General features: G+C 43.1%; 1 protein-coding gene across 1 annotated transcript in view; it reads left to right on the forward strand.

Annotated features, from left to right (window-relative positions):
* UTP20 (UTP20 small subunit processome component) overlaps positions 1–21,096 on the forward strand; it is a 65,417-nt gene that overhangs the window by 35,935 nt on the left and 8,386 nt on the right. Inside the window, exons 31-54 of the mRNA XM_065044305.1 lie at positions 811–955; positions 1,395–1,482; positions 2,852–2,995; positions 3,630–3,680; positions 3,773–3,925; positions 4,417–4,572; positions 4,960–5,100; positions 6,023–6,160; positions 7,444–7,583; positions 8,071–8,150; positions 9,121–9,410; positions 9,782–9,921; positions 10,371–10,527; positions 11,306–11,404; positions 11,985–12,152; positions 13,570–13,736; positions 14,649–14,790; positions 15,075–15,191; positions 16,002–16,172; positions 16,957–17,085; positions 17,641–17,751; positions 18,538–18,617; positions 19,355–19,424; positions 20,481–20,663. Coding sequence (XP_064900377.1) covers positions 811–955; positions 1,395–1,482; positions 2,852–2,995; positions 3,630–3,680; positions 3,773–3,925; positions 4,417–4,572; positions 4,960–5,100; positions 6,023–6,160; positions 7,444–7,583; positions 8,071–8,150; positions 9,121–9,410; positions 9,782–9,921; positions 10,371–10,527; positions 11,306–11,404; positions 11,985–12,152; positions 13,570–13,736; positions 14,649–14,790; positions 15,075–15,191; positions 16,002–16,172; positions 16,957–17,085; positions 17,641–17,751; positions 18,538–18,617; positions 19,355–19,424; positions 20,481–20,663 — 3,260 coding nt within the window. The remainder of the gene's footprint in view (positions 1–810; positions 956–1,394; positions 1,483–2,851; positions 2,996–3,629; positions 3,681–3,772; positions 3,926–4,416; positions 4,573–4,959; positions 5,101–6,022; positions 6,161–7,443; positions 7,584–8,070; positions 8,151–9,120; positions 9,411–9,781; positions 9,922–10,370; positions 10,528–11,305; positions 11,405–11,984; positions 12,153–13,569; positions 13,737–14,648; positions 14,791–15,074; positions 15,192–16,001; positions 16,173–16,956; positions 17,086–17,640; positions 17,752–18,537; positions 18,618–19,354; positions 19,425–20,480; positions 20,664–21,096) is intronic.

A 21,096-nucleotide genomic window follows, 5' to 3' on the forward strand; every position in this document is an offset into this window, starting at 1 on the left:
TCCTGTTTGTCTAATGACTGGTGAGATCTACATTGGAGTGTTAGGGTGCTGAGCATGGAGAAATTCCTTATGAAGAAGGAAAATGTATTGTTGACCTGCTTTGTCTGTGAAGCTTTGACTGATACGATAACTTCAAGAAGTGCATTGCTGACTTGACTCTGAGTCCAACATCAACTTTTATATAAAAGCCTACTCCCCATACGCACATGGTCACGTATCACTTTGATGTTTAGTCTGTGCTCCCTGACAAGAAAGACCTGCCATTGATTTCTTTGAGTGGCAGTAGAGAGGAAGGTTGGTGTGCTGTGTTTGATGCTGCAGTTTTGCTGGTGTTTGTGTTTGATCTTTCACCTGTAACGCTCCAAGGCAGTGAAAAGTAAAGCACTTATCGCTGTGCCCTCGTTATGGCAGCTTTGATTTGCACAAGAGGTCAGTGGTAGAATAAAGAAAACTACATCTATAAATGCTCCAGTCATTTAGAATACAGGTACTACCCCTGAGGAGTGTCCCTGGTACCTTTTGCGAAGCTCACACTTGCTGGGGCTGTTACTGAAATCTGTGAGAACTTTGGTACTCTGTGTGTGGTTTCTTTGGTCCCACCTCAGACACATATTAGACTTGGTCTCAGCAAGTGCTGGTGTGTATCCCCAGCAGCCAGATGACCTGCACATTCTTAGCTCCTGTTAGTTTTTAATTCCACTGGTGAAACCTTCATTGTCTGCGTTTCCCCTTTGTTTGCGGAGGATTGCATCTCCCTTCTGTTGCTTGCAGCAGAGAGTTGGATGTTGCTGACTGTTGTATCCCTTACAGAGACCCTAAGCGTCGGTTGCCGCCTGGTTCTGCCTCATGTTCCTGCCATACTTCAGTACTTCAGCAAAACAATGTTAAATGTGGAGAAGGTGAAAAAGAAGAAGTATAGAGCTCAAGTCAGCAAAGAGCTGAGTATACTTTCCAAGTAAGTGATTCTTTAGAGCTCAAAACAGTTAAAAAGTTGGAAGGAGGGAAGAAGAGAGAGGCTTTTCATAATAGGTTCCAAATTAAAAAACTTTACATCTCAGACTAGTTAAATTAGAACAGTTGAAAATACCTATATCTGTCATTGACCTTGCAAGTTGCTGGTGACTGAAAGTTTTCAGAAATTGATTCTAGCTGTTTTGGTTGCTGGTACTCAAGACCAATGCCTCTTGGGGGGTCAGAAAAGGTACAGAAATGCCTGCGGTCATGTGGAACTGAATACTTGGGCTGATACCGTGATTTTGGTGGCTACGCTCTATTAGCCTGGATGGGCTGACAAAGTGCTGTGATAATGCATCAGTGCTGACTGAGTTCTTCTTTGCTCTGTACCGATGATTGGACTGATATAAAATAGTAAACTACCTTGTCTCGTTGTGCAGGATCAGCAAATTTATACAAGAAAAAAGTCAGAATTCAGTGCTTGTGAGCCTTCTCCTCCCTTTCCTTTATCAGAGTAACATGGAGCAGGTAGGTAGAAATTACTTCACCCTCATTAAACATTTTTCTTTTAATAATGTATATTTGTTTAAGATGCAGATAAGTCTTATTGATTGCAGGCCATTTCTCATGATTAGCCTGTAATCAAGTCTTCACGTGTTTGTAGTCAGCTCAGAACACTGTGCCATTGCATGTTGATGTGTACGAGTCACTGGATACTTCGCAGGGTTGCCAGTGCCCAGGCTGACTCTGTTCCCCGTTTTCGTGGGGAAGGTCTGCAGAAGTTTTTATGCAGTCTTTACATCCTTTGCCACTGTAGTCAATTCACCAAATTCCTTGCAGCATTTGAAACAAATGCTGCTCATCGCTGTGGATTTTATGTACCTCAAATCCAAAGCCACAGCATCTGGGCAGCAATATGAATACATACGGTTGAGTATGTACTACATGCTGTGTTATGGGCAGTGCTGCATTGGTCTGTTGTGGGATGAAAGGCAAACATTATACAGTGCTCTCAACATGCTCCCAAATCTCCCACTTCCATTCTATTCTCCTCCCACTCTCAAGGAATCCATCTGTGGTACAGAAGTATATCTCAGAACTGAAACTTCCCTAAAATCCTAAATTCTTCAGGAATGCAAATCATATGGGCTACATTTGCAAGAAGCAGACGTCTCCATTACGTAGGCTTCTGTAAACTGTTAAATAAATCAAGTACTGAGGATATTAGTAGACTGTTTTGTCTGGGTTTCCCTCACTACCAAACCTTGTTTTCAGAAACATAGTCCCATCTACAGTGAATGAATCTGTTGGTTACTCGGCTCGGTTGCCTGAGCCCTTGGATTGCTGCTCGGGTCTCGTTTTTCTTAAAAGACATGCAGTTGCTTAATGAGAGATTGTAGGTTTGTAGAAAGAACTGCCAGGCAGTAACCTGTAGTTTCTGCTTTGCAAGTGGTCATTTAATTGTTCACAGAAGATTCTTGGGTTTTAAATCTGTGAATCGTTGTGGGACCAGATATGATTTCCATTCAGGGACATCATACAGGTATATGGTGCTGCTAATTGTTGTTTCAGAGGTTAAATAAATACTAAGGTTAAATAAGGCTCTATTAGTTCTCCTGACCTTTGAGTCATTTGAGTCAAGACACAAAAAAGAAGTCTTCATCATGATAGCACTCTTCTCTAACACTGTGCTTGTGTCTAACTGAAAGGTTGCAAGTGCTTCTGAGAGATTTGATGATTGCATTGTGTCCTCCTGATTCGTTGTTCTCATTCAGTATCTGTGATCTCAAATACAGCAAAGTGGTTAAGTTCACTCTGTGTTTTGAAATCATTCCCAAGGAAATGAAAAGATCTCTTGAGGTTTCAGTACTTATTGACAGTTATCTGTCTCTTTCAGGGTACAGAGATTGACATTCTGGAGACAGTGCAGAACTTGCTGAGGCATTGCTCAAACCCTACAAGCTTTCTCAAGCCACTGGCAAAGCTTTTTTCTGTCATCCGAAACAAACTGTCTCGACATAAGTTGTGCTTGGTATTTCAGGTATTGCATTTTTGTGTGTCTTTCTGTGCTTTTTTTATTTGTTCTAAGAGCTCAAGAACAAAATGAATAGCAGTATTTAACTTCTCTGTATATGTGCTTAAAAACCTTTTTAATCTGCATCGTCTGTTAAGTAAAAGTAACAGAATTGTATATGATAGAAATTAATGAGCTGCATGAAGATTTGTGAAAGTTTTGGCTTACAGCCTGGTTGATATGAACATCACCAGGGTTCTTTTGTGTAAGAAAAGCCAAATAAAGCACAATTCATCCCTAACAAATCCTGTATCTTTATGAAATAAGAATGGATTTCAGCATCCTGAATGTGATTTGTATTTGTATTCTTCTCTCATAGATTTAGAGCAGCCAGGATGTTTTGTACTTCTTTAAAGTGACTAACTTTTTTTTTTTTTTCAGCAGGAAAACCTAGAAGACACTCAGTGTAGATATTTAGAGACTTAGGAACTTAAAACACACATCTTCCATTTTATGGAAGAATGGCTCTTATTAAACTTCTAAGAGGAGAAAGATTAATGCTGTTGCTTTCTTCATTTTTTTTTGTTTCTGGTGGTAAAGTCTTGAGTTCTTTGACTTTTTAACAACTGTAACAGTTATGCTATTTTATGTTTCTTTTTAGACTTTATCTGAATTGGACAGTGAATTGAAATATATTACCGATGTTGTTAAGGTATGCACAGTTTCTTTGTTCACTTTTTTCCCCCAACATTGTATTGCCATGTTTCTGGCCTTTTTCATGAATGACTTGTTGCCCTCTCTTAGCTGAATGCCTTTGATCAACGACATCTCGATGATATAGACTTCGATGTACGTCTGTCAGCATTCCAGTCAATCACAGCCCGCATCAAGGAAATGCAAGCGGTGGATATCGATTTCCTGATACCCGTTATGCACAACTGCTTCTATACCATCCAGGTTGGCTGAATGTTCCTTCTCTTGCTTTGTGCACCATGTGTCTGTGATGAATCCAATTTCGAAATTATTTCCATTGGCTGTTCTTTGACACTGTAAAACATTCAGAGATCATATTTGAGTCTTCATACAAACACCTTCTTCTAAGTTTTATCCACTTGGTTCTTCATCTGTGTGTCCAGAAGGGCAAACCCAGTAAGCACAGCACGCTTTTCTGTTGGTGAGCCCCGGAACTGTTTGGTCAATTTTACTGTATAAAAGACATATTACAGTCTTGAAAGGCTGCTTTGCTTTTTGTTGCAGCATGTTCTGGTTCTGATGGGTAGGGTGGGTGTTAATTCAGGACTAGAACTTCTACAGGGAGGCTCTCAAGAGTAACTGGGTCTCTACAGGCTTTGTTCTGTTGTGTTCAGTGGTACTGTTCGGTCCAGTCTTTTGGGGAGAAAAAGGTGTCCTATCCAGACTCACATGGTACAATTTCTTCATCCCCTCAGCTGGGGGATATGGCTCTCAGTGACAACGCAAGCCTTTGCTTGACCAGTTTGATCCACCGACTGGCAGAAATCAACCACACAGAGAATGACTACAAGGAGCTAATCCAGCACACTCTCCTGGAGTCTGTGAGAAGGGGGCTGAAGAGTAAGACTGAGGTAAGGCAGAGCTATGTGATTGCACATCTCCAGCTGTCTTCACCAAGGTATATGAGACATTTTACGGATTGAGTTCTCTGAGTCTCTTGCTGGGGTAAGAAGTGCAGGTACCCATTGTAAACTTACCCTTCGTTTGAAATCCTATAAAAATCTGAAAAATTATAGAACTTAGCTGTCTTGTGTTTCTTTGCCATTGTTCAGCTTTTCTTAGTTGTGTCTCGTTCTTTGGAGGGGAGACTTTAATTTATCTGCAGTCCTAATTACTGCTGTATTTGCTGTTACCAAAGAATAGGACTTGTTGACTTGTAAATGGCAGCACTGCTGTTCTGAGGAGTATGTGACAACCTCTCTGAGGATTACATAACATTCACCTCTTGCTGCTTGCAGAGCATCCAACAGGAGTACACATCATTACTTTCCTGCCTCATTCAAACGTTCCCAGCAAATCCTGAATTCCGGGATTTGGTCCAGTTGACCAACCACCATGATCCCGACATGGACTTCTTTGAGAACATGAAACACATGCAGGTAAAAGGCAACAGGCATTCCCTAGTGCCTCTCTCTCCCTCCCAAATGAAAAGCGTTTTTCTGTGCAGTAAAGTTTTCCAAAGCATATATGTGCTATCTTTCCAGGGAATTAGAACCTGTGTCACTAGATATTGGTAAAAAAAAAAAAGAAATGCGGGCATCGTCACATGGGTGATTGTGAATCAAAGTCATATTTCTGTCTAGAAATAGATTTGGTTTATGCTTTAGGAGCACTGTTTTTTATCTCTTCCTAATTTATCTAAAATAATTACTTTCATTTTAAGTGATTGTTCCTGATCTTGATCAGGCAACTCCACATTACAACCTGTGTGTGACCCAGCCTGCAGTCAGCAACAGCGTCGTGAGGATTCCTCTGACACAGGCAGGGAACAGGTCCTTCTGTTTGTTCTAGCCTGTTCCCTGCTACTCTCTGCCTGCAGGTTCTGCATCCCCTTTTCATTCACAGACCTTTGTAATATAAACGTTGCACAAAGCCTGGTCTCCTGTTTTTTTCTTGCAGTATGAAAATACAGTGTTTCTCCTGCTTTTGTAGATGCAATCAAAGAGCGCCTTTGCTATATCTGTAGTTTTATGTAGAGTCGACATTATTTTCCTTCTAATTTTATCAGGGCTTCTCATCTTGTATCAGTTGCATCCCTTGACTGATACCTGAAGATGGCATAGTCTCATGATTGTGAATTCACAGTAAAATATCCCATTGAGTTAGAATATTTATTGAGACAAAAAGGTTAGGGAAAGCCTAGAAGCTGAAGGAAAGGGGCATGGCCTGTCCTTGGGAAATTACCATAATATATTTATGTCATGACTTAAAACAGGCATTTTCAGAACTGCAGAATGTATGTGCTCCCTTGTGCGAGCTGTGACTCGAGCACCAACTCACTCACTGTCATGTTTGTCTCAGATCCACAGGAGGGCACGAGCTCTGAGGAAACTGGCTAAGCAGCTCACTGAAAGAACGCTTGTGCTGTCTTCTAAATCCCTGCAGAACTACATCATGCCTTATGCTACCACTGCCATTTTTGATGAAAAAATGCTTAAGGTAAGCTTTTAAATGGAGTGCATCCGTTTGCATATCTTAGTCTTTCTGATACACCGTTCTCCATAAAAGACTACCACTTTAAAAGGCTGATAAGTTTGTGAAGTGAGTGTTCTCCTTTCAGGCAAGAGTGCTGTGCTGCTTTCAGTGGCAGAAGGAGGGTTTGGAAGGTATAGATGCAATCTGGGCATAATCCTATATCTGCTAAACCTGTCCTGGTTCTTGAAGGTGGATCTCTTTAACTGTCCAGGGTTTGGGGGTTTTTTGTTTGTATCTTTTACTTGAGGTTACATTGGTTTGCATTTTTTGTAATCAGGTTGTTATTTTTTTTCCCTCTGCCTCTGAATTTCTCTCTTCCTGTTGAGTTGTGAGATTAGTCACTACTTGACAGCAGAATGTCTGTAGTGAGAAACAGTCTGCGCCTAGTAATTCAGGTGGGAATAAATACTGTTTTCTCTGGAGTTGTGAGAGAACTACAAGAATTGTCTAAAAAATCTCTGAAATTGTTAGCAGCTTTGTAATAAAAGTTTGAAGGGTGATATTTTGTTAGTCACTTCCTATACATTTTATAGAAAATATATGCAGTGAAATTACTTGTAATGTCAATGTGGCTAGACTACCTACTTGTGACTTGAAAAAGCAAAGTTTCACACTTCTGTAGTTCCTTGCACACCATCAGGAGAACAGCGGAGCTCCTTATGTTGGATGAAGCAAATGCCTAATTCACGTACAGTCAGAAATACTCTTCTGAAGCTGAAACAATTAGAGCTTAGGCACAAGACCCAGCACCTGCAGCCACACAGACTGTGCTCACCAAGTAGAGTGACTGCAGTTGCTTTTTAACCAATGAGAGGTAAAATGCATTGATTGAAACCTTGGTGAAGAAACAAATGCATTTTATTTCACATCAGAAATGGGTTAATGACATGTATTTCTAGTAGATCAGCGTAGCCCTGCAGTGTTTCATGTGACTGTGGTTAGATATCTTGACTGTTTTTCAGTTCTTCACACAAATGAGCCCATAGATTTAGTTATATGAGAAAAGTTAAATGTCTGCAGAAGTATTTGGAGGAAATGGGTCTGGAGGTCTGCTTGGTGAGCTATGATTTATTTTACTTTATTTTTTTTACCTGGTGATCAGGAGAAGATCTGAAAGAGATGAATACCAAGTGTCCCCTCTAGGCAGACATTATTTATTCTGGGTCTCGTTGCTCTGAGTAAAATATGCTTTAGACACATGTTCATTATGAATGCTAACAGCAACTGTATTTCTGTCTTTTGGGCAGCATGAAAATATGGTTACAGCCTCAGCTGAACTTATTGGAGCTGTCTGCCGACATCTCTCATGGTCAGCGTACTTGTACCACTTAAAGCATTTCATCCATGTCCTACAAACAGGACAGATCAGTCCAAAGCTGGGAGTCAGGTGGGTACTGTGAGCAATGCCACTCAAGGTTTCTCCAAAGACTGCTAAAGCAAAATTCAGTGCTCCTAAGGAGCGTCACATGGATTTCAGCCTCTTCCCTGGGATGAGAGATTGCCAACTTTGAGGTGGGCTTATGCAAGTGAAAGTGCACAGGCCTTGCAGGCTGCAGGTGTGAAGGAATAACAGGTCATTACTTTCTCATGCTGTGTCACACTGAGTGCATGCCAGGATTAGCAGCTTCTGCTTCTGTCAGACTGTCCTTGCTCCTGGGACACCTACGTTGCTCCAGCATCACTGCATGGGAGGTTTCACAGTGAGCCAGGTCACAGAATGCATCTAGCTGAAAAGCAACCAGTTTTTATTTCAGGGTAAACCTCCTTATGCTGTACTGTCGCTGAGTCTGAAGTTTTCCAAAAAGCATTTTGAGATTTTCTGTTTCTCCTTTTTGTGCAGAGGGCTGATCTCTCTTCATGTTTCCCTTACACAGCTTGTTAGAGACAGTGCTGGAAGCCTTTCACTTTGACCATGAAACGCTTGAAAAGCAGCTTGTGACCATTGACAGCGAAGGTGAGCTTTCTGCTCCTGATGGTAGAAATGGTACTTCTAAGTACTCAAAGTGCAGCTAATTGTTATTTTGTGCTTCACTCTTGTGGTCAGCTACTCCCAGCTTTTTAAAATGTGCATATTGGAAGCTAGTTTTGATATGCCTCCTCAGGAGCAATGCAGACTGTCCTCCTGTGTGTTGACAAAGTGAGGTGAGGGGAACCATCTCCACATTACCTCTTCTATCCCAAGCTTCCATAAGCCCAAACAGCCCAGGCTAGGTTTATGCAAATCTGTTGGGGTTCTCCAAGATCTGCATCCACTTATGTGGCTGCTGATACATCTGAGTTTTTTGTCCTTGATGTTGGCTGCTCTCATGGTTATCTGCAGCCTGAGGGGAGTGCTGTGCGTCCTCACCTTGCTTCCCCTGCCATTTCATGGGAATCATAGAATAGTTTGGGTTGGAAGGGACCTTCAAAGCTCATCTGGTCCACCCCCCCTGCAATGAGCAGGGATATCTTCAACTAGATCACATTGCTCAGAGCTCCACCCAGCCTGGCCTTGGAAGAAGTGATATCTTTGGCTTCTTCACCATTGTGGTTACCTATGTTGTGGCCTTTGGGATATTCTGAGGAAGGAGGAAGAGATCTCACAGCTGTGCTTGTCACTAGCTCTTGCCTTATGAAGTTCTCAAATGTAAGTGAATGGCAGTTCTTGAAGGTTCATGCACATTGATCTTTGCTAAGCCAAAATTTAGCTGAAAAGTAACCTAGTCCTTGCTTTAAGCCTAGTCCTGGGGCGTAATTATCAGAAACCAGCATGTCAGAGCTTACAACTGTGCAATAAACCAACACTGATCCTTACTGATTTTTTTGCTGTCACTGATGATAGGTAGGAGCTTTGTCCAGAAGAAAGCCATCACAAGAGTCTCTTTTAAGGGCTCAGTTTTTGTGGCCTTCGATACTTACCTGTGCTTTTGACAACTGCTTGACAGAAGCTGCTGCCATGGATCTTGAGCCGGTGGTGGAGGCTGAAGAAGCCATGGAGCTGGAGCAGAGTGAAGGGGAAGAGGAGGTTGTTGAGGAAAAGAAAGAGAAGGATCTGCCTGAGGAGCCAGCAGAACCTGAGCAAGCAGCTGAGACACCTGAAGATGCTGAGCAAGTGACCAAACCTGTTACTTTCTTACCCCGAAATAAAGAAGAGCTGGAGTGTCTGATCAAGCACATTCAAGATACAGTTACAGTCAACATCTTGCCTAAATTGCACAGGTGTATTGTTGCAAAGGTGAGGAGTTGGCATGGGAAAGGTGTTTTGCAGGCCTGTGCTGCAACTATGAAGCTTGAGGTGCTACTTCAGAGCCCAATGGAAAAGCAGCGCACAAAAACCATATAGACACAACTGGTTTGAACTATGCAAGTGAAATGGTTCACTTTGTGCAGCCTGTTGGAAAGTTCCCAGCCCCTTGTGGGCACCCAGTGTAGCTTCTGATTGAACCCACTGGGGTTCATCTTACCTGTCCTTTAGCTGTCTGGGTTTTTCCTGTAATCAGCAGATGGTAGCATCTTGCCTTGTTGACCTCTTCTAGGGTTTGTTGAGAAAAAGCAGAATTTGTTTATCTAAGTTAAAAGTGCATTGTGTCTTTCTCTCTTAAAAAGGTAAAAAGAGATGAGGAACACAAGCTTGTGAAATCCAACGTTGTGAATGATGATGAGGTAGTTCGCATTCCATTAGCTTTTGCAATAGTCAGGATGATGCAGTGTCTTCCCCAAGAGGTGATGGAAGCCAACCTGCCAAGGTAAATCCCGTTGGAGCTCTGTAAATGCTGTTCATTGTGCTGGAAATGAGTGTAGGCACCTTTCTCAGGCTGTTGTTAGGACAAGGCTAAATCCAAGAGGGGCATCTTAAAAGTCCTTAAATACATTTTTTTGGACGCTCGTTTTCCTAGTGACATTCCCTTCTGTCAGCATTTGACTTCTGTACGCTAAGTTTGAAAGGAACTTGGTAAATCCTGAAATAAGAGCAGAGATGTGAAGCAAGGTGCAGGGTCAGCCATGTCAGAGCTGTGGAAAGAATAATGTACAGAAAGAAAGGACAGTCGGTAAAAAAATCTTGAAGGACAGTAGGTGTGTGTATGACATAAAGCCTTTCTGCAAGGTTGGCTTTGAGTACAGCTCTGGATGTGAAAAGCAGTGTTACTAGTTCTGCTGTGTTTGGGGGTGAACTAAACTGTTTGTTTGTTTCCAGCATTCTGCTGAAAGTCTGCACATTTCTGAGGAACAGATTTCAGGAAATTCGGGACATCGCCCGTAACACTCTCACTAAAATCATGGAAGTGTTGGGAGTGCAGTACCTTCTGTACATCTTAAAAGAAATGAAGTCCACTCTTGTCCATGGGTACCAGGTAATGCTAAAATTATTCTTCTTCTGCTCTCTGTAGGTTTTTTTGAATGTATTAGGAGGAGAATCCAAAGGAAGTTGCTACTGAAATTGTTTTGCACTGGTAGGATAGCATGGTATTACTAAATACTACTGCTAGTGCCTACATCAGTCTTTGTTCTGCAAAGTGTTCAATGAGGGTCTGTACCCAAAGAACTTGAAGAGTCTAATCAGGGAAGAAGAGAGGATCTCCATTTTCCCACTGAAGAGTTGGGGCATGGAGCTGAAGGATGAATTTCTGGTTCTAATAAGATAGGTAGAAATCTTTCCAGTAAGGTCATTAGGGTCAAGCATCATCTGAAATGAGTTGGCACAGAGGCTGCACAGACAGTGTATGTGGTGAAGCTCGTTGAAGTCTTGCTTCCTAGATCCAGAGCCATCTTTCCTCTTTCCACAGTGGCTGAGGTTAAGAAAAGTTTTCTATGTGAATTACCACAGTGGAATAGCATGAGCTTCTAGCTGCTGTGACAGTGAAAGTGCCAACCCACACAGTCTAAAAATACCAATAAGAGCACTGGGGAAAGAGGAGATTCCAGCCCTCCTGGCAGTATGCAGAGGGACAGGGGTCCTCTTCCTGCTGCCAGTACATGGATTCTCATTCTCCCAGTGATTTTTTTCCTATAATGAGAGCTCATGTGCAGTGTGTGAGTTGTGGTATCTCTACTATGGGAATCTCCCCATGCAGTATTGTTGAAGAGATCTATGAGGGGTTGGGAAACATGATCTGTCCTCTTTTTCTCTAGCTCCATGTGCTGACTTTCACCGTGAACCTGTTACTGAAGGGCCTTACTACCAGACTCAGTGCTGGTGATTTGGACCCCTGCTTAGATATCCTGATTGAGGTAAAAGCTATTCAAGATTGAAGAAAAGAGCATCATTAAGTGTCTGGGGCAAGTTCTGGGAAGGTTTTGTATAGATTGTCTTGGACTTGGTGGTATACAGGTCTACTTGTGTGTGTATTGCAAAGAAGGGAGACTGGTTTCTACTGAGGCATCAGCAGAGCCTTTGTAGAGTGGCAGAGTACCTCTGGGGCTATATCCTAAGCCCTGCATTCTGAGAGGGAATGGGTTAAGGATTGAGATACCTTACTATATTTCCATGTACTCTAAATGGCTGAGCAAGTCAACAAACATCTAGTCAATGCATGGAGACCAGGAGCTCAGCTGGCCACAGGGTATATTTGTATGCCATGGTCTGCCTGCAGTCCCATTCCCTGTATCACAACATGACAGACGGTTGTGAGAACAGCGTTGTCATCTGGTGTGCTTAGACTGAGGTGTTTTATGTTGACAAAGGAAAGGTAGACATGATTTGTGGGAAAACTGGAGAATTGGTTTTTTTCTGTGATGGAACAGTGTTGTTTTGCTGTTGGAGGAACCTTTTCTGTTCCTCTCATTCACTTCTCTTGCCTCGTTTCCAAAGATTTTCAACCAAGAGTTGTTTGGGAATATAGCTGAAGAGAAAGAAGTAAAGGGAATTGTCTCCAAGGTCATGGAAGCACGCAAGAGCAAGAGTTACGATTCCTATGAAATTCTTGGAAAGTTCATAGGAAAGGGCCAGGTGACAAAACTCATTCTGCCACTGAAAGAGGTAAGAAAAGTCAGCCACAGTCTTTCTCAGTTCTAAGCACTCTCAGTTCTGTATCGTCTAAAATAAACTCTAGTGCCTCCAGGTGGCTACTGTGAAATTACCTGTATAATACTACTTTGGCTTCCCATTTTTCTTTTGGAAAGTAGTATGCATCCAGTTCATAAAATGAGATTTTACTGTTGATGTCCAGGGCAGGTAAAGGCATTCTGGGCTGCTTTCAACCCCTGCTAGAGAGGAAGCATCCCACTGTGAGTTCTCCACGCCCTCTCCCTCTGCCATTTCTTGTTTTCTCTGGAGCTCCAAAGTCCTGCAAGGCCACTCTGTGGTTTGATCTCTTGTCATGGTTTAACCTGAGCTAGGAATACAGCCTCAATAGCCCCTCACTCACACCCTCCCCCTTCCCTAATAGGGGAGAGAATTAAAAGGGAAAAACTTGGATTGAGATAAACACAGTTTAATAAAATAACAAAATACTAACACACTACTAGTGAATATATATATATATACATATATATATGTAAAATAGAAATAGAATATAAATAGAATATAGAATAAAAGATACTCAATGCAATTCCCCCACTAAGCAGCCAGTCCCAGGAAGCAATACCCCAGTCCTGAACAGCTGATCCAAAAGAGATTAAAAAAAGGCAGAAAAGCCCAGAGGCCTCTGCAAAATAGCAAAAGGCCGGATTAAATGTCCCAACCAAAACTCCCCCAGCTGCACCCCAGAGAGAGAGAGACACAGTGACTCGGAAGGTCCTAACTTTTCTTAAGTCTGAAGCATGATGCTAATGGGATGGAATACTCTCACGGATCAGTCTGGATGTCAGTCAAACTCTGCCCCATCCATGCCCCCGTTCCTCAGTGTCTCACACCTGTGAGCAGAGCACTCAGAGTGTCCTTAGCTCTCAGACTAGAGCAATTAAAAACATTTACTCTGTGTTAGGGTGTTATCTCTTGTTCTCAAATTAAGTCCAAATAATGAGCATGCTAGCTATGAAAAAGAAAGGTTTCTAATTGCATGAAGAAAATTAACGCATTTTCAGTCAAACCAGCACACTTGTGCATGGAGAAAATGTCACCAAAATGTATTCTGGGTCTGTCCATGTGCAATAATTGCTTTTTCAGAGATGCAGTTTTTTTAGTAGGATGCAAGCTGATGCAGAAGTGGAGCCCTGGTTTGCTCGTGAGCTCCGGAGTGTCCTGGTGGCGATAGGTGAACTGGCTGGAGAGAAAGGGAGGGACACTGGGGCAGAGCTGAAGCAAAGTGATGCTGTTCATGTAGGGAGCTGGGGACTTGCGGCACCATTTGATGAAGGAGGAATTGCTCTGGCTTTTCCCATGATTTCTGAATACAGATAGCAGATTGTTGCCCTCATGTTGCCCTCCTACCTCTCAGGGTTGTGCTTTTTTGCAGGTTCTGGAGAGCACCACAAGCCTGAAGATAGTCCGGAAGGTGCATGAGGCGCTGCGTCACATCATGGCAGGACTGATCTTCAATTCTGACATGAATGCAGAATCTCTCCTCCTCCTCAGTCATGGTCTCATCAGTGAAAACTTGCCTCTGCTCACTGAGAAGGCCAAGTGAGTTCCAGGATGTTATCCAGACAGTCTGTAATCGGTTGGGAGGTTTGTTTCCAGAAATGGTAGCTCTCAAAACCAACCAATCAAATGTATGAGAGGTTCCTTTGCTTTTATTTGTCTTTTGCTTTCAATGTAAGTGAATTATTTGGGCAGTCAGAGGGCAAAAAGAAAGTTTGGAAATGGGAGTGAGCACTTACAGAATTCATGTGAATCTACTCTTGCAAGTGCTCAGGGCCTTCAGCAAGTGTGCATTTTAGTGTTTGGGTGAATGGACAAGGGGCAGTGTTTGGAAGCAAGCTACTAACTGCCATATAAGACATGTTTGGGTCCTGGATGTTTTCATGAGGTCAGGAACAAGAGAGACTGTGGGCTGTCACTTTATCATTTTGGTGCAGAAGCCAGGGAGAAACATCAGATTTCCTCTTCATCTGGTGGTGTCACTGCTCAGAGTTGGGCCTGGATGTCTTACATCTCCTGTGTTAGGTAGGCTGACTTGTTCTAGGATCTGACAGCTGTCTGCAGGCTTCTCGGAGTAGTTTTATAAGCCATCAGAAGTTCAAGTAAGTATCTGTAAATGAGGTGCAGTGGGCAGCAGCAGGAGGTAATTTGCTTGAAGGAGCTACCAAGGTTGATCTGTCCATTGAGAAGAAAAAAAAAAAGGGGGGATGTTATGCAGATCAGTGTGCATTTGTTATCTTTGTAATAGTGATACTGTTCTCAAGTCTGAGAGTGCCATCTGTCATGCTGTTCTCAAGTTGTTTTTATTTCATTGCACTCTCGCTGTGACTTGCTTTTCCTTGCTGTGTGGGGAGCAGCTAACCTCAGTCCAGGTCTCTTCACTCCTAGCAGCAAGCTTGTTGTGGAGAGGGTTGAAATCTGAGTATTCTTCCTTTGCCATACCCTGCTTTTCAGAAAAACAGTTGCGCCTCCTCCAGATCCTCGGCTGCAACCAGAGAGCTGCCTGCTGCTCCAGCCCACTCCCACGAGAGGAGGCCAGAAGGCACGTGTCAGCAGCAGGACTAACACGTACATCTTGGTTGATTCAGGACTTCGGGTAAGGATCTCCTCACATACCAAGCTTTGCAATCAAATTTTTTGTTAAGAGTATGGTATTTTGGATATATTGTGCTTACAACAGAGTGCCTAGCCTTAATTTTATTTTGCATGTGGTAACTCCAAGGGCACCTCTTAAGAGAACTGTATAAAGTGCTCAGCCTGTTGCAGATATTTGAATAGGGTGTGGCATAAATTTTACTATATCCTGAAACAATGTGGGACCTTCCTTGACTTGAGTCCTTGCCTGACTTTGAGATGAATGTCCTGTGTTTTCTACACCAGCTGCTGCACATGAGCCTGAAGAGGTCCAAAGTAAATTCTTCTGAGGAACATGCTTTAGAAATGTTGGATCCTTTTGTTCAGCTGCTTATAGACTGCCTGAAATCTATGGATGTCAAGGTACAGCTCTGAGCTGGAGTCTGTCTTTTCTGTCTGTTCTACTAAAAAGGGTCCTACCCACAAATATCATCTGGCAGGTGATCTGCAAAAGAAGAGAAAGTCATCCAGTGCTCAAATCTGATTTCATAGGTGTGCAATTAGGTTGTTTGAGGACATGATGTCCCAAGCGGGAAGGATTGTGGCTGTTGGAGGGCTTCATGCTCTGCCCCATGTGCTGCAGGTTCAAGTATGGACAAGTTCTCTTGGAGCATGTTGATACAAGGACATTGTAGGCTATCTGTGAGGAGGTTCATGAGGTCCTATGGCTGCTGGGAGCAGTGTCATCACAACTGTGGTTTCTTTTGATGCAACTCTAATGTCTTTATTACCAGCAGCCTCCATTTTGAGCAGCTTTGCATTTGAGTGAGCTGTTAAACCTTGAGTTTCCCGGGAATGGAAGGCATGCCTCATACGCTATCAGATATCTGGAGCAAGGCTTTCAGGTGACCTGGGTTTTTGACAGAGCTACTTCTGTGCCTTGAAGGCATCTCAGCTTCAGAAACAGTTCCTGTCATCTCACTGAATTGGCACTGTGTTTATGTTTTTACCTAGTAAAATCAAAGTTAGAGAGTTGGGGAGTGGCAGATAGTGCTTTTAGAGCTGAGAAACCCTTTGCATTGTCATTATGTGAATGGTTTGAAAGAGGTTGATTTTGTTAGCTAATTGGCTTTTACCACAGTTGCAGATGGCCGTGTCTGTAACAGAGTGAGGAAAGAGTTCTCTCAGCACCGTCATTGTACCCACACGCTGTCCTTTGGCTCTTTCTTACAGGTGATAACTGGTGCTCTGCAGTCCTTGGTATGGATTTTAAAGTTCCCTTTGCCTTCTGTCAGTACAAATCTAGAGCCACTGATTAAGCAGCTTTTCCTCTTGCTGAAAGAATTTGCCAAGACAGGAATAGCCAAAGGCCAGAATTTCCACCTGGTTGTCAGCTGTTTCAAAGTAAGTCAGACCCAGCTCTGCTCTTTCCTACTTTAGGATTAACTTTGCAGAATGAGACCCTTCACATCACTCCTGCAATCTCCTGGAGAGGCAGTCTTGGAGAACACAAGGTAGCAAGGGAAATGTGGCCTTGTTGATTCTTTCCCAGGTGCAAACTTAAAGAAAGTTACCCCCAATTACTGCACAGCTTGGATCTGAAGAAGTGTTTTTATAGAAGCATATTTGCTTTCTTTCCTCCTTATAATAGTATCATGTTACCACCCTGTCTTTTGAGAGGTGTCAGTTTTGTATTTGAATAGCTTGCTTTTATAATAACATATTTCATTGGAGTAAACCCTGGCAGCTGAAGTGAGACAAGGGAAGGGGGCAATTAATAATAGTAATAGCTAACTACAGTTTCAGTGTGCAGTGTCTTTCTGTGGCTGTCTTCTAAACACATTGCTGGATTAATTAAGCTTCATGATCATAAGGGAAAGTTACCGTAACTCATGTGGAATGCCAGTACCAGAAGCACTCTTACCTCTTCCTGGCTGCATTTCTGCATCATGAGTCATGTCTGGGAGCATCCCCACTTATTTTAAGGACCAGTCTGAATTCGGGTATTTGTTTGTGCTCAAAATTGCCAACTGAAAGCAGAATGTGGTGAGAGCAGTGTTAGCTGCATGTTTCAGAGTAGCAGTTTGTCTTTTTAAACCTAAGTGGTATAAACAGAGTCAGGCTTCTGTGTGGGTTTGTATTTTACAGAACTCCATGTGTACTGACAATGTGCAATTTTATTTTGTAGTGTGTAACAATACTTGTCAAGAACTCAAAGAGCCAGATAACAAGCAAACAGCTCCAAGTGTTGCTTGGCTTTGCTGAAGAGGACATTTATGATTCATCGCGCCAAGCCACTGCCTTTGGCCTTCTCAAGGTATTCCTGTGACACAGGCATATGGATTCTGTGGGCCACTGAAATGGCAGTGATTCTGCCTCCTGGTGCAAGGCTGTACAGTCTCACGTCAGGAACAGGCCACAGGATGCTGTTAAGGCTCGCTGTTGTAGGTGGGGGAAAAGCAGCAAAGCTCTCCTATTTGACTTGTAGTCACTCTTTAAAATTGTTCAGGAGGTTGTTTTATACACATGCATATGAGGTTGTATTTGAATCTGAGGATGTTTTTGCTGAAGGATCAACATCCCTAATCATTAGACCAGGTATTCTGTCATTCAAAATAAATAGAAATGGATTCGTAAGCCACTCCTTTTTTTTTTTTTTTTTAGTTTGTGGGTTTTGTTTGTTTGTCTGTTTTATTGTTGTTTTGTTTTGTTGTTTTGGGGTTTTTTTAAGTTGCTCTGGCTACGTTTGAACATGTGAAAAAGTCATTGTTAATGTACCACCTGAGACCAGTGTAGTCCCAGGTTATAGTACTGCATCTCACATGGTGAAAGCAAAATGACATAACTCCAGCTGTGCTTTCCGCATTTTTAGGCTATTTTATCCAGGAAGCTGATTGTCCCTGAAATTGATGATGTGCTGCAGAAGGTTGCCCAGCTGGCCATCACAGGTCAGAGTGAGCCGGTGCGAGTGCAGTGCAGGCAGGTGAGTGGAATGAAAAGTCTCTCATCTTACTTCACCTAAAGCTGTCTGACAGCCTAGAGGGCTCGGTGTGGCCATCTCAGCTTTCATGGACTTGTGCCTTAGCCCTGCTGAACCCCTAACTTCATTTCCCCTTGTTAATAATCCTTGTTCCCCTCGTTATCTGGCTGAGATTAGTTCTTGTGCCTGGTGCGCAGCAATCGCAGACTGCCTGCCATGCCATACTTCCACAGAGCTGCTCAGTAGCAGTGAGCTACTGAGCTCACTGCTGAGTAGTAGTGACTAGTAGTTTACTGAGTAGTAAAATCCTTCGGAGGATTTTAGGCCCATGTAACTTAAGAGCCTTGCCCTTTTCTGAATCCCAGCAGAAGTTTCCACAAATCCAGGATTCCTTCCCACTACTTCCTCATTCTTTCCAAGCTAAAAGCAACCAAGTGGCTGAATTGTTTGCTTTGTTTCAAGCGCTGGGATACAGATGCAGCAGGAGCTGCATGTCCACAGTTACAGGATGAATTTTGCAGGATGCAGGATCTCTCTTATCGGAAACTTGCACAAATCACAGTATTATTCTGAAGGCCGATCTGGTGGTTGTCCACCACCTGCAGGTCTTGTTCCAGGCACAGAGCTTGGGAACAGCTGTTGACCCCTTGTGTAATAGTATTGGGATGAGAGGGCTGGTTCTTATAAACTTGCTGCTCCATCACTAGATTTTCTTCATAACCTTTTTACAAGCTTTCCTGAGTGTTTCGTGTAACTTCTCTCTGTGTTGTTGTTTTTTTTTCTTTCCAGATTTACTTAAAATATATTCTGGACTACCCCCTTGGTGACAAGCTGAAACCCAATTTGGATTTCATACTCGCACAACTGGAGTGAGTTTATATTCCTGACATCGGTCAGAACAGAACCTTGTTGCTTCAATATGACCTTAGTGGCCACCTTGTGTGTCAACGGGCTGTTTATGAGTAGCAGAGGGTGTGGCTGAAGTCTTGATTTTTCCTACCTCTAAAACACTTCCTTTTTTCAGAGACAGGCTGTTAGATAAAGCAATTCTTTTCTCTCTTCCCTGTTTTACAACTGGTTTTTTTGTTCTTTATCTCTTTGTAAGCAAAGGTTCTGTTGTTTACTTAGTAGTCAACCAGCTACACTGGTTGTGAACCAGGCTAACTGGAAAATCAGAAAGAATACAGGAAGGTGCCTTATATGACTGCTGTCCCATGGCAATGGTCTCACCTGCAGCTGCAGGCACAGTTGAGATCAACTGCAGCATTTCAGCAGGAGCAGCGTGCCTGAAACTTCCTTCTGAGCACGTCCCCTCCCTTGCTCAAGGTGACACTAGTTTACCACATTCCCCAGCACTGTAGCACAGTGTGGCTGTGCTGAATCAAGTTGACTGGGGCTGTTTTCTGCCTGTCTCCCTGTGCCTGTTCTCTGAGAGGTGGAGGTGATGGGTCAGCTGCTTCCCTTCTCCTAAGTACCAGACCAGGGCTGGTAGCTGTTGTAGAAAGATCCTTGTCAGTGTGTGTTTCTGACATTGACTGTTCTTGTAAACTGTTAGCAACTTTCTAGTGTATTAACCCAGCCTTAACTATTAATAATTTCCTCACAGGTACGAGTATGAAACTGGAAGGGAATCTGCGCTGGAGATGATCGCGTACCTCCTTGACATGTTCCCACAGGTAACAAGCACCCCTTGGTGTTCTGAGTTTCAAGCAGTTACTGCAGATTGCAGTAGCAGCATTTTCAGAACAGCAAGTGAAGTCTGGAGTTTTCTCATTGTTGGGGTTTTTCAACATTCATGAGAAATATTGTTGACTGAACTGGTGTGTGATGTACCATATCTGTTTTGTTGGCCTGACTGGAGAAGGGTGGATCAAAGTGAAAGTGGAAAAAATAACTGTGCATCTGTGCAGGATAACATACACAAAATGCTAAGGTGCCTTGAAGCTCTGCAGCTGGAGCTTGACTGAGCATTCAGGAGACTAAGAGAAGTGCAGCCAAGCAAGACTTTGGGAGGAAGGAAGAGAAATTCTGCACAGTAAGCTGTGGTTCACCAGTGCCTGATTAGATTTAGTATCTCAGCTTGGTTCCTGGCAACTCTGTAAATCACCAAAGAGCTGCTGTCTATGAGAGACGGACCTTTGGGCTGACTGCTGCAGTGCTGCGGAATTTAAGCCTGTTTCAGTGGGAGCTGGGCATGAAAATGCCCTCTAAGGTTTGATGCTCCCGAACTCTTGTCTTTAGTGAACAATGACAGAACCCAAGGGAATGTCAGGAAGATGTGCCAGGGGAGGTTTAGTTTGGATATTAGGAAAAGGTTCTTTACCCAGAGGGTGGTGCAGCGCTGGAACAGGCTCCCCAGGGAGGTGTCACGGGCCCAAGCCTGACAGTGTTCAAGAAGAGACTGGACAAGCCCTCAGACACCTGGTGTGAACTGTGGGGCTGTCCTGTGCAGGGACAGGAGTTGGACTCAGTGATCTTTGTGGGTCTCTTCCAACTCATGACATTCTATGATTCTATAAGTCAAAGGCAGAGCAGGGCTGGGGCTGCTGAACACTCCCCGTGTGCTCCAACAACAACTGGGTCACCCCCTCCTTTCAGTTCACCTGCCTTGATGTGGACCCCTCTCAGGGCTGATGTTCCTCTATGTGGCGCAACAAATCCTCCTCTTTTCCCCTTTAAATGCCAGAAGTTCCTTGGGGATGTGCAGTTGACTAATGGTTGTTTCTTTCTAGGATCTCCTCCACAAATACTGCGGGCTGTTTTTTCTCTCCCTTTGTATGATGATGATAAATGATGACTCTGCCAAATGCAAGAAGATGGCGGCTTTGACTTGTAAATCTCTCCTCAGTAAGATAAGCAGTGAAAAGCAAGATCTGATGTTTTCTCTGGTTACAGAGTGGTTTCACAGCAAGAAGGTATTCTGTGGTCTTTTCATTAACCAGGTCTGGACTTTTTTTGGGGGCTGAGTAAGGCTAAGGCAATTGAGAGATTACTAATACCAAGTCAAGTTGATTGGTTGATTCAATTATGCCTGAATTAGTAGTTTTAGGAAAAGAGTATGAGCAAGATTCAGCTTAGAATAAAAGCTCTTTAAAGCTGTACTCAGCACCATAGCTGTTGCTAGTAAGAAGAGGAATAAATGATACAGCTTCATATAGCTGCACAAATGTAGGGAACTGCTGCTGATGTAGGTCAGTCTGCAGACTTCCCAGCTGCATGGTGCTGCTTTCTAACAGTTCCTCTTCTGGGTCAGGTATTTCACCAAGTGTAGTCTTTGCTCAGGTTAAAGGTTTGAGCAAATTCCTTTAAAGCTCTTCTGGTCCCAGTAATTGGCTTGTTGTGCTGTCT

The sequence above is a fragment of the Columba livia genome, chromosome 1, assembly GCF_036013475.1.
Source record: "Columba livia isolate bColLiv1 breed racing homer chromosome 1, bColLiv1.pat.W.v2, whole genome shotgun sequence".
Lineage (NCBI taxonomy): Eukaryota > Metazoa > Chordata > Aves > Columbiformes > Columbidae > Columba > Columba livia.